At 33.9% G+C, this 13,450-nt stretch overlaps 1 protein-coding gene across 6 annotated transcripts in view; it reads left to right on the forward strand.

The window, feature by feature from the left end:
• The window catches only part of LOC106879882 (ATPase MORC2), a 167,114-nt gene that overhangs the window by 48,085 nt on the left and 105,579 nt on the right, over window positions 1-13,450 (forward strand). For all 6 annotated transcript variants that reach the window (XM_014929608.2, XM_014929613.2, XM_014929607.2 and 3 more), the window contains exons 5-12: window positions 1,043-1,111; window positions 2,011-2,101; window positions 6,562-6,670; window positions 8,459-8,533; window positions 10,115-10,335; window positions 11,781-12,026; window positions 12,164-12,209; window positions 12,836-12,921. In XM_014929608.2, the coding sequence (XP_014785094.1) occupies window positions 1,043-1,111; window positions 2,011-2,101; window positions 6,562-6,670; window positions 8,459-8,533; window positions 10,115-10,335; window positions 11,781-12,026; window positions 12,164-12,209; window positions 12,836-12,921 (943 nt within the window). The remainder of the gene's footprint in view (window positions 1-1,042; window positions 1,112-2,010; window positions 2,102-6,561; window positions 6,671-8,458; window positions 8,534-10,114; window positions 10,336-11,780; window positions 12,027-12,163; window positions 12,210-12,835; window positions 12,922-13,450) is intronic.

Raw genomic sequence — 13,450 nt, forward strand, 5'->3', positions numbered from 1 at the left:
ACACACACACACACACACACACACACACACACACACACACACACACACACACACATATATACATATATTGATTTCAAATTTTGGCTCAAGGTCAGCAATTTTGGTGTAGGAGGTAAGTCAGCCCAAATGAAAGGCAAAGATGACCTCAGCGGAATTTGAACTGAGAATGTAAAGACAGACACAATGTCACTAAACATTTTGCCTGGCATGCTACTGATTCTGCCAGTTCCACCTTATATATTGAGAGAGAGAAAGAGAGAGGCAGGCAGGCAGGCATAACTTCAATCTGGTTCCCTGCCATGTATTTTGATTCTTATAACTTTCTGAAAAATGTACATTTTTTTTCTAATTAAATTTTGTAGAGATAGGTTTTTGATGAAGCAAATTGTGGTTATGCTGATAAAATTTAGAAAACCAATAAATCTATATTACAAATATACAAATGAGAGATTTGTTTTATCTAATTTTTTTTAACGTAATAATTATTTTTTCTTTTGAAAATTAGTACTTGTTTCCTTGTTTTTTGTATCAGCACCAAGGAATCTGATAAAAGTTAAATTATAATTATTGTATATATATATGCTGTATCTCCTGATATTACCCATGGTAATGAAAAAAAAAAGTAGTTCCATAGTTATCTATATATATAAAATCTGTCATATGACAAGTAACACTCTAGTTTTTTTTTTATAAAAATGAAACCCTTGTGTACTTGTGAAATAATTTATGTATTAGAATTTTATGCTCTGTCAGATGAAATATAAAAATATTTTTGTAGCAATCTATTAAGCAGTTGTATACCCTTGATCTTGCAAGCGCTTTCAAGTAAACATTAAACCTAGTGTAATGAAACTAGTTATGCTGTTATTTTGTTAAAAAAAAATAAAAAAGGAGAGAAATAAATTTGTAAAGAGAAGCGTATGCTAATATTTCGGGTAGATCCCATTGTTGGAAAAATGAAAGTGTTCTTTTTAGTTGCTAAATGCATGAAATTTATATCTTTGTCATCTGCATTTACTTAAAATCTTTTGTTCATTTTCAGTGGAAGATGAAAGTCTTCGAGGTGGCTTTATGATGTGTTTTCTTGATGATGGCGAAGGCATGGATCCAAGTAAGAATGCAAATTTAACTATTATAATGCTAAGGTATTAAATACAGAACTCACTTTTTAAAAGTAATTTTTCATTAAGTGATTTTTGTGCAAGTGAGGATCAAGCTACTATCCCACTTTAGTCAACATTCCAGTAAGAATTGGAACTCATTAAAGCAAGCCAAAATCAAATTATGTGATGCACTTCTTAACACTGACAATCTGGACGCTGATGGAGTGAACTTTGGCTAATAATTCAGGACTGGTGGTAGGATACTGTCTGTTAGCCCTTTTTTTAATTGTCAGACATCTTACCAACTTAACCAACTGCAGCTTTCCAGAGACATAAATCTCAGTTAATCAATTTGACACCAGCTTGTCCCAAATGCTCTCTATTAACCTTTTAGCATTCAAATTTCTTTGTCAAATGTATTGCTTGTATATTTACATTGTTTTGAATTCATCATCCATTATTTTGTAGCTTCAGGATATCAGTGCTGTGTTTGTAAAGTTTTAGAATGACATTGTAGTGTAGGTACAGGAAGTTGGATATGGTCAGTTTTAACATAAAACAGGTAGAATATTCAGATGGATATGGCCGGATTAAATGCTAAAGACTTAAAGTGTTAAGATAAACAAACATCTTTTATCAAGTTGGAGCATAGGTATTTCACTAAACTTCTCAAAAGCTTTTATTTTTTTGAAAATTAAAACATAAATCAGAATATTTTTATTAGAAATATGTTTACAAAACAGATCAAGAAATAAATTATTGTAGCCTATATGTTGTATTTTTATTAATTTGATACAAGTTGTCTATATTTGCTCCATACAAGTTAATTTTGCTTACCAAAATAAAATGTCATAATCTTTACATTTTGCTTTCATTGATCTATATTGATGCTTATTCTTCTCCGCAGATGAAACTGCTGATATTATAACATTTGGCAAATCTTCCAAGAAGTCAGCAGATTCCCAACAGATTGGAATGTATGGCAATGGCTTGAAATCGTATGTATTTACACTGTTATAATGATTTTTTTAATGTGGTTTACAAAAAACTTGTATAGAATAGGATGAAGTATAGTATAAGATGAATATGTAACAGAAAGACTTAGCATTAGCCATTGTGTATGTAGAGAGCAATGTAGGAATTGTGCTGTTTTGTTATTGTTGTTGCTCCTTCAGTTCCTGTGTTTAGTGGTGCCAGTAGAACCAAACTGTAACATCCCTGTTACAAGCAGGAGTATTTATTTATGTAAGAATCATCTCCAATATCTCTGACAAGATTTCCTATTCAGGAAGTTGAATTGCTGGTGTAGCTATTTCATATTAACTAGAAACTATGAGTATAAAACTAGAACATAAGATTAAAGTGCTGGACTCAAACATTTCTAAGTAATAGGTTCTAACCATGCATATATTATCTTTATTCGGAAAATCATAAATACTTTTTATACACGAATGAATTAGGATATCCAGCTGCTAACGATGTCTGTTTTAAAAATGCATACATTTGTGTGCATTCTTTTTATAGACTATGGAAAGTAGCTGAATTTAAATAGGAATGTGGATGCATGTTTGTTCTTAAACTGATGTATCCACACTTACAGAAGTTCCGTCATCAGTAGCTGTTGGATTTAGAAGTTCTTTCAAAATTTTCTATAACCTTTATACTGAGTCCTTTATTAATAAGATGAAGTAAAATTTTATAATAGGGGATAGAAACAGCTAGATTATACTAATGTACTTATTATTTAGTTTTAACTTTTTGATCGATGGAAAATTGAGAGTGGATTTCAGAAGGATGCAGTTCTGATGGAAAAACTTTAGGTAAAATGCTTTGTGCTGGGTCCAGTGTATTAGACATAGGTAGATAAAAGGTAGACACAGGTAGATAAAAGAAGTGCATTTAGGTTAAAGTTGAGGCTGTTGTAGTGGAGAAAATATGTAGAGGACAAAAGTTAATGGTAGGCAAGTAGATAAATTATGTTGAGAGAAGTTTGTCTATTAAACAGATAGGCATTTTCATGTGTAGTCTCAAATATATGTGCTATGGGAATTCAATATATGTTGTATGAATATTTTCTTAAAGAGTGAACATGTGTTTTATATAGTCACAGCTTATTTACGTTATTTACATTTGACAGATATTTGTCATCATCTTGTTTGTTGTTAACACGTTTCGGCTGATATACTCTCCAGCCTTCATCAGGTGTCTTGGGGAAATTTTGAACCTGGGTTCTCATTCCTAAGGTATTTTTCGATGTCATTTATAAGCCCTAAAATTCACTCCATAATTGCCCACAGGCATATGGCTTAGTGGTTAAGAGTGCGGGCTACTAACCCCAAGATTCCAAGTTTGATTCCAGGCAGTGAGCTAAATAATAATAACTAGCTGGATCCATGAAAAATTCACGGAAAACATAGAAAATGTACTGGTGCCATGAGAAATGTTTGTATACTATGACCGTCTGTCTTTATGTTCTGAGTTCAAATTCTGCTTTGCCTTTTGTTCTTTCGAGGTTGATAAATTAAGTATCAGTTACGTACTGGAGTCGATCTAATCAACTGGTCCCCTACCCACAAAATATTTAGGCCTAGAAAAGTATATTGTGACAGTTACAGAATATAGAAAGTAACGCAACACCAATGATTATATAATCCAACCAAAATATCTCAGTTACTCAAACGTAAACGGAATTACTATTTAACCTTAAAATACATCATACATATTCAAAGAACCTTAATGTACAAATCTGAAATGTAAAAGAATGAAATAATAAATGGATTTATGAATGAAAGTTTGGTAATTGCGTTTATTTCCACCATCAACACTTATTATTGCAAACATATTTTAACTAATCTCAACTATACACACTCACAAATACATTCATATATATATATGTCTCAAGTTGTAGCTGTAATTCAAAGGGGCCAGCTTTGTCATATTCTGTGTGAGGCTGAATCTCCCTGAGAACTACGTTAATGTTATGCATGTCTGTGGAGTACTCAGTCATTTGTGAGTTAATTTTATCTTCGTGTGGTAATGAAAAGTGAAATTGACATCCTATATTTGCTGTGTGTATGCATCTATGTATGAACTTTTCTTTGGATTGATGTATCTACTGTCTCTCTCACTTTCTCTCTTTCCCTTTCACTTCCTTTGTGTCCCTCTTCTCTCCTACTTTTGATTTAACAATGTGTATATGTATCTATGTATCTACTTGCGATGTGATAAACATTTAAAAAACAAAACGAACATCGTCACCACTCACTGTCTCTTTCACTGTCTCTCTTTCTCTCTCTCTCACTCACTCATTTTCTGTCTCACTCTCTTTCTTTCTCTCTTACGTCCTCTCTGAAACATTTAAAAACACAAAACGAATGCCATCACCACTCACTGTCTCTTTCACTCTCTCCCTCACTTTCTCTCTCACCTTCCCTTTCTCTCTCACTCTTTCACTCTTACTTCCTCTCTGTCCTTGTCTCTTGTTTTACCACTTCTTTGAAGTAAGTGTGACACACAACAAGTACGTACAAAAACAAAAAGTTAGCATATTAATATTATTGATAATGGTAATAATAATGATAATAACATCGAAAAATACCTTAGGAATGAGAACCCAAGTTCAAAATTTCCCCAAGACACCTGATGACGGCTGGAAGGTATATCAGCCGAAATGTTGTGTTAACAACAAACAAGATGAGGACAAATATCTGTCAAATGTAAATAATTCCTCATCTCTCAAATGTAGAACTGTATAGTCACAGCCATTTGGAGTTGTGATACCTTCTGCCTCTGAAAGCAAATTATCTAAAATTACTACCACTTCTATGTTATGACTGGATGGATAGATAGGTAATAGTATCTACAAAAAAAGGCAATTGTATATTTCATTGGCGATCATCAAAATTTGTTAAAAAATAGGATAGTGAAAATAAAGGAGACAAAGAGAAAATGGAAATTTGAAGACTAAAATGTCTGCTAGGCTAAAATTAATGGCCTCTGATTTTGTATAAAGTCTTGAAATAATATACACACATTATAATTATGTGGTAATGAGTTATTTATGATGCTATTGTAGGACATGAAGAAATATTGATAATCTAGCTAATGTTTTTCCAAAATAAAAGTCTCTCCCCCACACACATTGACAACATCTGCTTCTGTAGTAATGAAGTTAGATTACCCCAAGATTCAACAATTTTTTGTGATAAGAATACTGTCTGGCATGGCTCTATGGCTAAGAAGTTCACTTCACAACCACATGGTTTCAGGTTCAGTCACACAGTGTTACTGTGTTCGTGTGTGTATACACACGTGAATGTTGACTTTCTACAGTTTTGCTTGAGTGAATGGTGAATGATGTTTACATTCCCTGTTGACATTATGACCAGTTACTCTGCACTTATGAAGAATTATAGAATAAAAAATCCCTTACTTGAAAAACAGGTAAAGATTGGTGACTGGAAAAAACATCCTGCTGCAAAATTCTGCTTCTGATACATTCCTATCCAACCCATACTAGCAAGGAAAAGCAGACATTAGATGAACAAATGAATTAATATATACTTACATGTATTATATGCTAATTACATCTATTTGTATGTTCATAAAGTTAAATCCCCTTCAAGCTTGGTTGTTCTTCAAATGAAAAACTACAAAAAAAAAAAAAGAAAATGAATGACCTTGTTTAATACACAGGTTTACTGATTACCTGCTGATGAATCATCTTATCAATGAAACTAACTTTGGTCCTGGACATGTTTATGTTTGGTTACAAGGGATGTATCTCATCATCATCATCATAATTTTAACATCCACTTTTTTCATGCTTGCATGGGTCAAACAGGATTTGTTGAGATGGATTTCCAACAGCTGGATGGATGCTCTTCCTGTCACCAACACTTGTCTGTTTCCAAGTAAGGTAATATCACTCCATGACCAGACATCTTTCCACAGAACATAAGAAACAAAACAGTGTTCACATAAGTGACATTCACAAGTACCATGCAATGTCAAAGCAAGGAGACAATAACACCCATGATGGGCTTCTTTCAGTTTCCATTTGCCAAATCCACTGACAAGGTTATAGTAGAAGTCACATGCCAAAGGTGCCATATAGAAGAACTGAACTCTAAACCATATGGTTGGGAAGCAAACTTCTTACCATACAACCACGTCTGCATCTGTATATATATATATACATTCCTTTGTCATAAGGGAAATATATTTTTTCCTTTATGATTAAACGTAAACAGATCCTGAACCAAAATTTGATTTTATCTGCAAAAAGATTCATTAGCAAGCAATCTGTAGACCTCCATATAAAGCAAGATCATTTTTTTTTTTTTTGAAGTTTGTTTACTTGTGTTTTGATGCTTGTGTGATTTCAGAGAAATATTTTGCAAAGAAACTGAATGGGTTAAGAATATATAATAATATTTTATGCATTTGTATTTTTCAGAGGCTCAATGCGTATTGGGAATGACATGATTATTTTTACAAAGAAGGGAACTACTATGTCATGTTTATTCCTTTCCCGAACATTCCACGAAGAAGAAGGTATAGATGAGGTAACTATAAAGTTGCTTGAGAAATCTGTTATAGCATAAAATCTGCATAGAACATGTCTAAACATTACATACTAAATTCAGAAAAATATTGAAGCTCAAGGCATTTTGATTGCGTCACATAAAAAGCACCCAGTACACTCTGTGAAGTGGTTGGTTTTAGGAAGGGCATCTAGCAGTAGAAACCAAGTCAAAACAGACCATGGAACCTGGTGTGGCCCCTGGCCTTGCCAGTTCCTGTCAAATCGTCCAACGTATGTCAGTATAGAAAACAGGCATTAAATGTTGATGATGATAATGTCCTGGATTAAGGCAATTATGACTGAAGTGGACAAAAATGTATCTAAATCTTAATTTATCATAACAGAAAGAAGTTAGAATGCAAAATATAGGCACTAAATGCAGGTGTAGATAGGGGTAGACATGGTTGTGTGATTAAGGGGTTCACTTTTCAACCACTTGCTTTTAGATTCAGTCCTTGGGCAAGTGTCTCCAACTATTGTGTTGGACTAACCATTGCCTTATGAGTGAAAATGATAGATGGAAACTACATAGAAACCAGTGGTATGTGTGTCCCTGTTTCTTTCCTTCTTTACAAGTCCTCTACAGTCAGAACCCATGTCTTACTTCCATGTAGCATTGCTGTTTCTATATGAGTATCACACAGTCTGCTTTTCACTCTGAGAGAGAAGTCTGTTATCAACAGTGATATTAGCTCTCTGATGGATATGTGTGTATGTTTTGATTGCATCTATTTGTCCTGACATCATGTACTAATTGTAGAGGTGTATTACCACTGAAGTCTGGTGCAGGTTTCTGCCTGGCTGGCTCTCGTCAAACTGTCTCACCCATGCCAGCATGGAAGATGGACGTTAAACGATGATGATAATTACCATCATACAGGTGGTGTCTTTCATTTGCAGGCTTCTGTGAAAATGCCGTCTGTGTTTGAAGCAGGGGAAATATCGACTTGCTTGGAAACAAATGAATATTGGTGATGAGAAGAGCACCCAGATGCCGAAAATCTGCCTCATTTAATTTTGTCTGGCTCATGCAAGGATGGAAAAGCTGACATTAAAACAACAATAATGATGATGATGTTTCATACTTTTCTTGATTCTATAATATCTATAATATATGTTAGTATCTATAGAATAACAACTATTTGTATATATCTTTTACTTGTTTCAATCATTGAACGGCAACCATGTTGGAGCTCTGTCTTGAAGGCTTCAGTTGAACAAATCATTCCCAGTGCTTATTTTTTAAGCCTGGAACTTATTCTATTGATCACTTTTGCTGAACTGCTAAGTAAGGGGGATGTAAACTAAGCAACATTTGTCAAACAGTAGTGGAGGACAAACTCAAAGACACTCACTCTCCTCATTCCCTCCTCCCAAACTTCTTTCAGTTTGTCTTTTAAATCCACTCACAAGGTTTTGGCTTGCTTCGGGCTACAGTAGCAGACACTTGCCTATGGGGCTGTGCAGTGGAACTGAACCCAAGACCACATGGTCAGGAAATAAGCCCCTTAATCACACAGCCATGCCTGCATCTATGTTTTGAAATTTCTAGCATTAGTAGTTTGTGATGTCTTCAAATTATTAAAAAAACATCCTATATGCCTGTCACGTGAACTATTTTCTATACTTTTCTATTCTACCATATCACACAAATTTCATTTTCTCACTTCTGGTCATAAGATATATGAAAATAATTCTTATAAAGAAAGAATTTTTCTGAGAAGAATTCTATCTTATCTAATACTCTTTTTTTTTTCATGTTTTATAGGTTGTAGTGCCAATTCCTTCTTTTGATACTAAATCCAAAAGTCCTCTTGCTAAGAATGTTCGAGCATTAGAAAAAGTAAGTAGCTCACTAATTTGTTTTCTCTGTCAACTTGATAATTTATTTTACATTTCTATCTTAAATTTGGATAATTCCTTTGTGTTTTTCTAGACCTTGTAAAATATTCTATGAAATAAGTTTATGAAATTTTTGTTATTGTGAGTAAAACTATTATATTTATGATTTTTGATTGAAGATTAAAAATTGGTAAATATTTGCTCCTTTAAATATTTTCTTTGGCAAGAGAAGTTTATTAATGATCAGTAGACTCCACTACTTGTGTCATTAAGATGAGTAAAAATCTTATCCAAACCAAAATATTAATTTTAAACCCCTATTGAGGCATGTCCATAATCTAACTCCTTAGAACCACTTTCTTTTAAAATTTACACCTCATTCGCTATCATCCCTTCTCGCTTTATTTTCTTCTGATTACCTTTTTTTCTGTGCCTCTAGTTATCTTTCTTGAATTATCTCTCCTATGAGTTATCTCTCCCTCTCCTCTGTGCTATGCCATATCTCATCTTTAACACCTTCTCTCATCTGCTATCATTTTCTATATCCTCACATATCTGCTGTTGACAGCTTCACCTCACTTTTGTACTTCTGACATCCATCTCTGTTACTGTGTATCTCTCTCTCTCTCTCTCAGGTCCCTCTACACACATCATCTTCCTGTTTTCTAATCTGTCTTCATGTTCAGTATACTGCTGTTCTTCACCTTTCATGTGCTGCCACTGATCACCTCCTCATTCCTGATCCACTCTTATTTCTTTCATTCCCACTTCCATACTGATATCAACTGCACCTCCAACTTTGCTCCAACCACCTGTCACTCTCCTCTCACACTGACAAACTTGTCAATCCTTCCTAATCCTTTGTGCATATTTCCTCTTATACTTACCTTCTTGAATCTTGAGACTAAGTACTCTAACACTTTGTCACCACCATCATTGTCTTTCCATTTACTCCCTTCTACCTTTATGTAATGCAGGTTAGCCACATATCTCCTTCATAGCAAGACACCTACGCCTGTCCCTCCATCATATTTTAGTCTCTTATCACCAGGCATAAAGCCATCTCCCTCAATACTGCTTCCCCACTCAGTTGAGGAATCTTTTTCTTTGTCTTGCAAGTTACTTGGTGACCTCACTAGTGCAGGTGCCATGAAAAAAAGCACCCAGTACACTCTGTAAAGTGGTTGATTTAGGGAGGCCTTAGAAACCATGCCAGACCATCAAAGCTTAGTGCCGTTCTCTGGCTTGTTGAATCTTGTTAAACTAACCAACCCATGCCAACATAGAAGTCTATAGAGTTATGTGCCTCTGGCTATTTGAATCTGGTGAGTTGCCTGTATAGCCAGGTACTTTATAGGTGTGAATCCAATGGTCACTCTCTGACTGGCCATAACAACCTTATAAATATATTACAGCTCTAATGTTTTAGTGTGAGCTTCTTTTTTGGATATATGACTACTGACAATATATGTATAAATAGATATTTACACACACACACACACACACACATACATATATACTTGAAGAAATTGACTCTGTCTAGTACAAATATCTTTCATCTACACTTTCTTTTGCTTTATAGCATGACTTAGAAATGAGTTTAATCCTGAAGTATTCCCCATTTAAAAATCTTGAAGATTTCTATGCACAATTTGACAAAATTAATTCTTCCACTGGAACCCTTGTGATAATTTACAATTTAAAATTGTTGGATAATGGTGAACCTGAATTGGATATTGTCTCAGACACAACAGATATTATTCTCAATAATCCACTCTCTGGAGAATTTGACTCTGATGAAGGGTAGGTAACTTCTGACGACTTTGTTGTTTTCTTCTAAATCGTATTGACAGTATTTCTACTTATGCATTAAAATAATATTTCATTTATTCAGCGGTCTTGCTATATAATACTGAAAGTATTATATGATATCTGTGAAACGACTTTTGTTGTTTTGTATTAAATTCATTTATATACTTGCTATGTTCTTGAATATAGTGATGTTTCATGGCAGCCAATAAATAGAAGTGTGTTTTGATACGTTAATATATCAATTCCTCTTAATAACACTGTCAAAAAGTAGCTCTTCACCTCACCCACAAAATCCCCTGTATATCTATTTCTGAATTGTAGTTTGTTAGGGAGAGTAGACTGGAAGAGTCTCTGGTTGCGTTTTTCAAAAGGATGTGAGAGAATGTTCATTTTTTTACCAAGACAATTTCAATGGCTGAAACCAAAATTTCAGATGATTAGAATTTTTTATAGGCTGATTTCTGCCTGAAATAAAAATTATTGGCCTGATTATCTTTAATTATATTGCTAATTCTATGGTTAATGGAATGTCTCTGTAGTGCGTTTTCTTCTCAGTTAAAATTTAGTGTTGAATATGTTCATATTTTGTTGATTTTACTCCATTCTATTATTACCATGTTTTCTGAAATTAATTGAATTTTGTGAATTTATTGTTTCTCTCAATGTTTTCTTTTAGCTCTTATCCACACTTAAAATACCCCTTCCTTTTGTATCTTCTATTCTTTTCAGCTTTCTCTGTATTTCTAAATACTCTTATTGAACCTCTTCCTGTACAATGTAATACAAATCAGCTTTCAAAATTCAATTCAGATTCTTCATAATTATTTTCACAAGCATTTTCTACTTAGCAAATTTGTGAAATTAGGAAGTTTCCCTGTTTTGTCTTAGTTCACATTTATATTATTTTAACCTTTTCATTACCATATTGCTGTTGAAATACATTGCTCCTGTTTCAGTCAGTTTTGAAAATTATGGATTATTTATTAAAATGCCATTTGGAACGTAAATTGATTTCAAATTTTAACACAAGGCCAGCAAGTCTGGGGGAGGGGTTAGTTGATTACGTCAACTCCAGCGCTCATCTGGTACTTATTTTATTGACCTCAAAAGGATGAAAGGCAAAGTTGATCTTGGAAGAATTTGAATGTAGAATGTAAGGATGGACAAATGCTGCTAAGCATTTTGTCCAGCATACTAATGATTCTACTAGCTTGCTACCTTTATTTGGAACATAAATTGACATGAAATTTTGATGAAAGATTGTAATTTAGATCACTTTTAAACCAGAGGTGGTCTCAGGTGGGTTGGTATCAAAAAGGTTATGTGTCTTGGAAACTGTCATTTTCAATTATTTTAGTTATATGGATATCTATTTTTGTCTCAATCTAAATTGATTTAATTAAAATCTATTGATTTTTTTTTTTTAAACTTACTAGTTTAATGCCTGAGAGGAAGTCATTCCGCGCTTACACAGCAGTCCTATATATGGACCCAAGAATGAAAATATATATCCAAAATAAGAAAGTCCGTACCAAACGTTTAGCTTGCTGTCTCTATAAACAACGCATGTACAGATATTCGTCCAACAGATTCCGAACGCGTTCTGAACAAGATGCCAACAGAGCTGATGAAGATGCCAAAATTGCTGCTGAGAAATCTCGAGAAGCAGAGAGCAAAGCAAAGTAAGAAATTTACTGAAATTCTTTTAATTTGTTTGATTATTCAGTCATTATTTTTAATGAATTGATTATCTCCCATTTAGAATTATTGTTAACTTTTAATGTCCGGGGCTCAAAGTTTCATTTTCCTCTCTTTGTAGAAACTTGGAGAAAAAATATGGTACCTCTTTTAATAAAGATCTGAGAGTAAGTAGTGTTTGTCTTTATTGTATTGGCTTAACAAATTGAGATGGATGAGATATTAGCAGAAATGTTACTGTGTGTTTAATATAGTGTATCTTAACCCTTTAGCATTCATATTACTCTGTCAAATGTAATGTTTATTTATTTACGTTGCTTTGAATTAATCATGCACTATCTCATAGATTTGAGATTTCGATGATGGGTCTGTTTGTGTTTAGGATGACATTATAAAATAGGTGTGAAACGCAGGATCTGGCCAGTTTCAACCTAAAACAGGTAGAATATTTTGGCTGGTTATGGCCAGTTTAAATACTAAAGAGTTGATAGATAGGTGACATATTGGCTAAGTGGTTAACTGCTACTACTGAGTAGTTATAACACTGCTGAGTAACTCAGATTATATTGTGCACTGTTGTGGAAAAATATTTTGTCTATTATTCTATCATCATGGAATAGTTCTCCATAGATAATTCTCTCATCATAGTGCTGATATCCATGCTTAGATTATGAAGTCACTGGTTGAAAGTTGTAAATAATGACCTGAATTTGTACCTGAAACTTTTTCTTTTTATTCTCATAAGTTTATAATGGTTTGTATAACTTTGTTGTTGATACATTCTGGATTGCAGGCAGATTTGCGGAAAGCACAGACTTTTGCATTAGAATGTCGTAAAGAGTCTCAAATACGCAAAATGGTGGCTGACCGGAAATTGAAGTAAGTTTGATCAAATATTTTTGGGAGGGAGCAAGAAGCAGAAGTGAGTGTGTGTGTGTGAGAGAGAGAGAGAAAGAAAGAGAGAGATGGAAAGGTGGTGAGGGCAACACATGAGCTGACAGACAATATTTGAAACTTCTTTTAATCAATTAAAATTACAATTCTACTGTGCTTTTCTTATTGTAACGAAATAATGGTTGACACACCACTCCTAACTATGCATTCTTTCAAGGCACATTCAGTTGATTTATAATACTAAGTAGTTTCTTCTGTCCTTATGAGCTTCATTTTCATCTGTTGTCCTTTCTTGTTTAAGTATTACTCTTTTACTTGTTTCAGTCATTTGACTGCGGCCATGCTGGAGGACTGCCTTTAGTCGAGCAAATCGACCCCAGGACTTATTCTTTGGATGCCTAGTACTTATTCTATCGGTCGCTTTTGCCGAACCGCTAAGTTACGGGTACTTAAACACACCACCATCGGTTGTCAAGCGATGTTGGGGGGACAAACACAGATATATATATATATA

Source organism: Octopus bimaculoides, chromosome 1, assembly GCF_001194135.2.
Source record: "Octopus bimaculoides isolate UCB-OBI-ISO-001 chromosome 1, ASM119413v2, whole genome shotgun sequence".
NCBI classification, from domain to species: domain Eukaryota; kingdom Metazoa; phylum Mollusca; class Cephalopoda; order Octopoda; family Octopodidae; genus Octopus; species Octopus bimaculoides.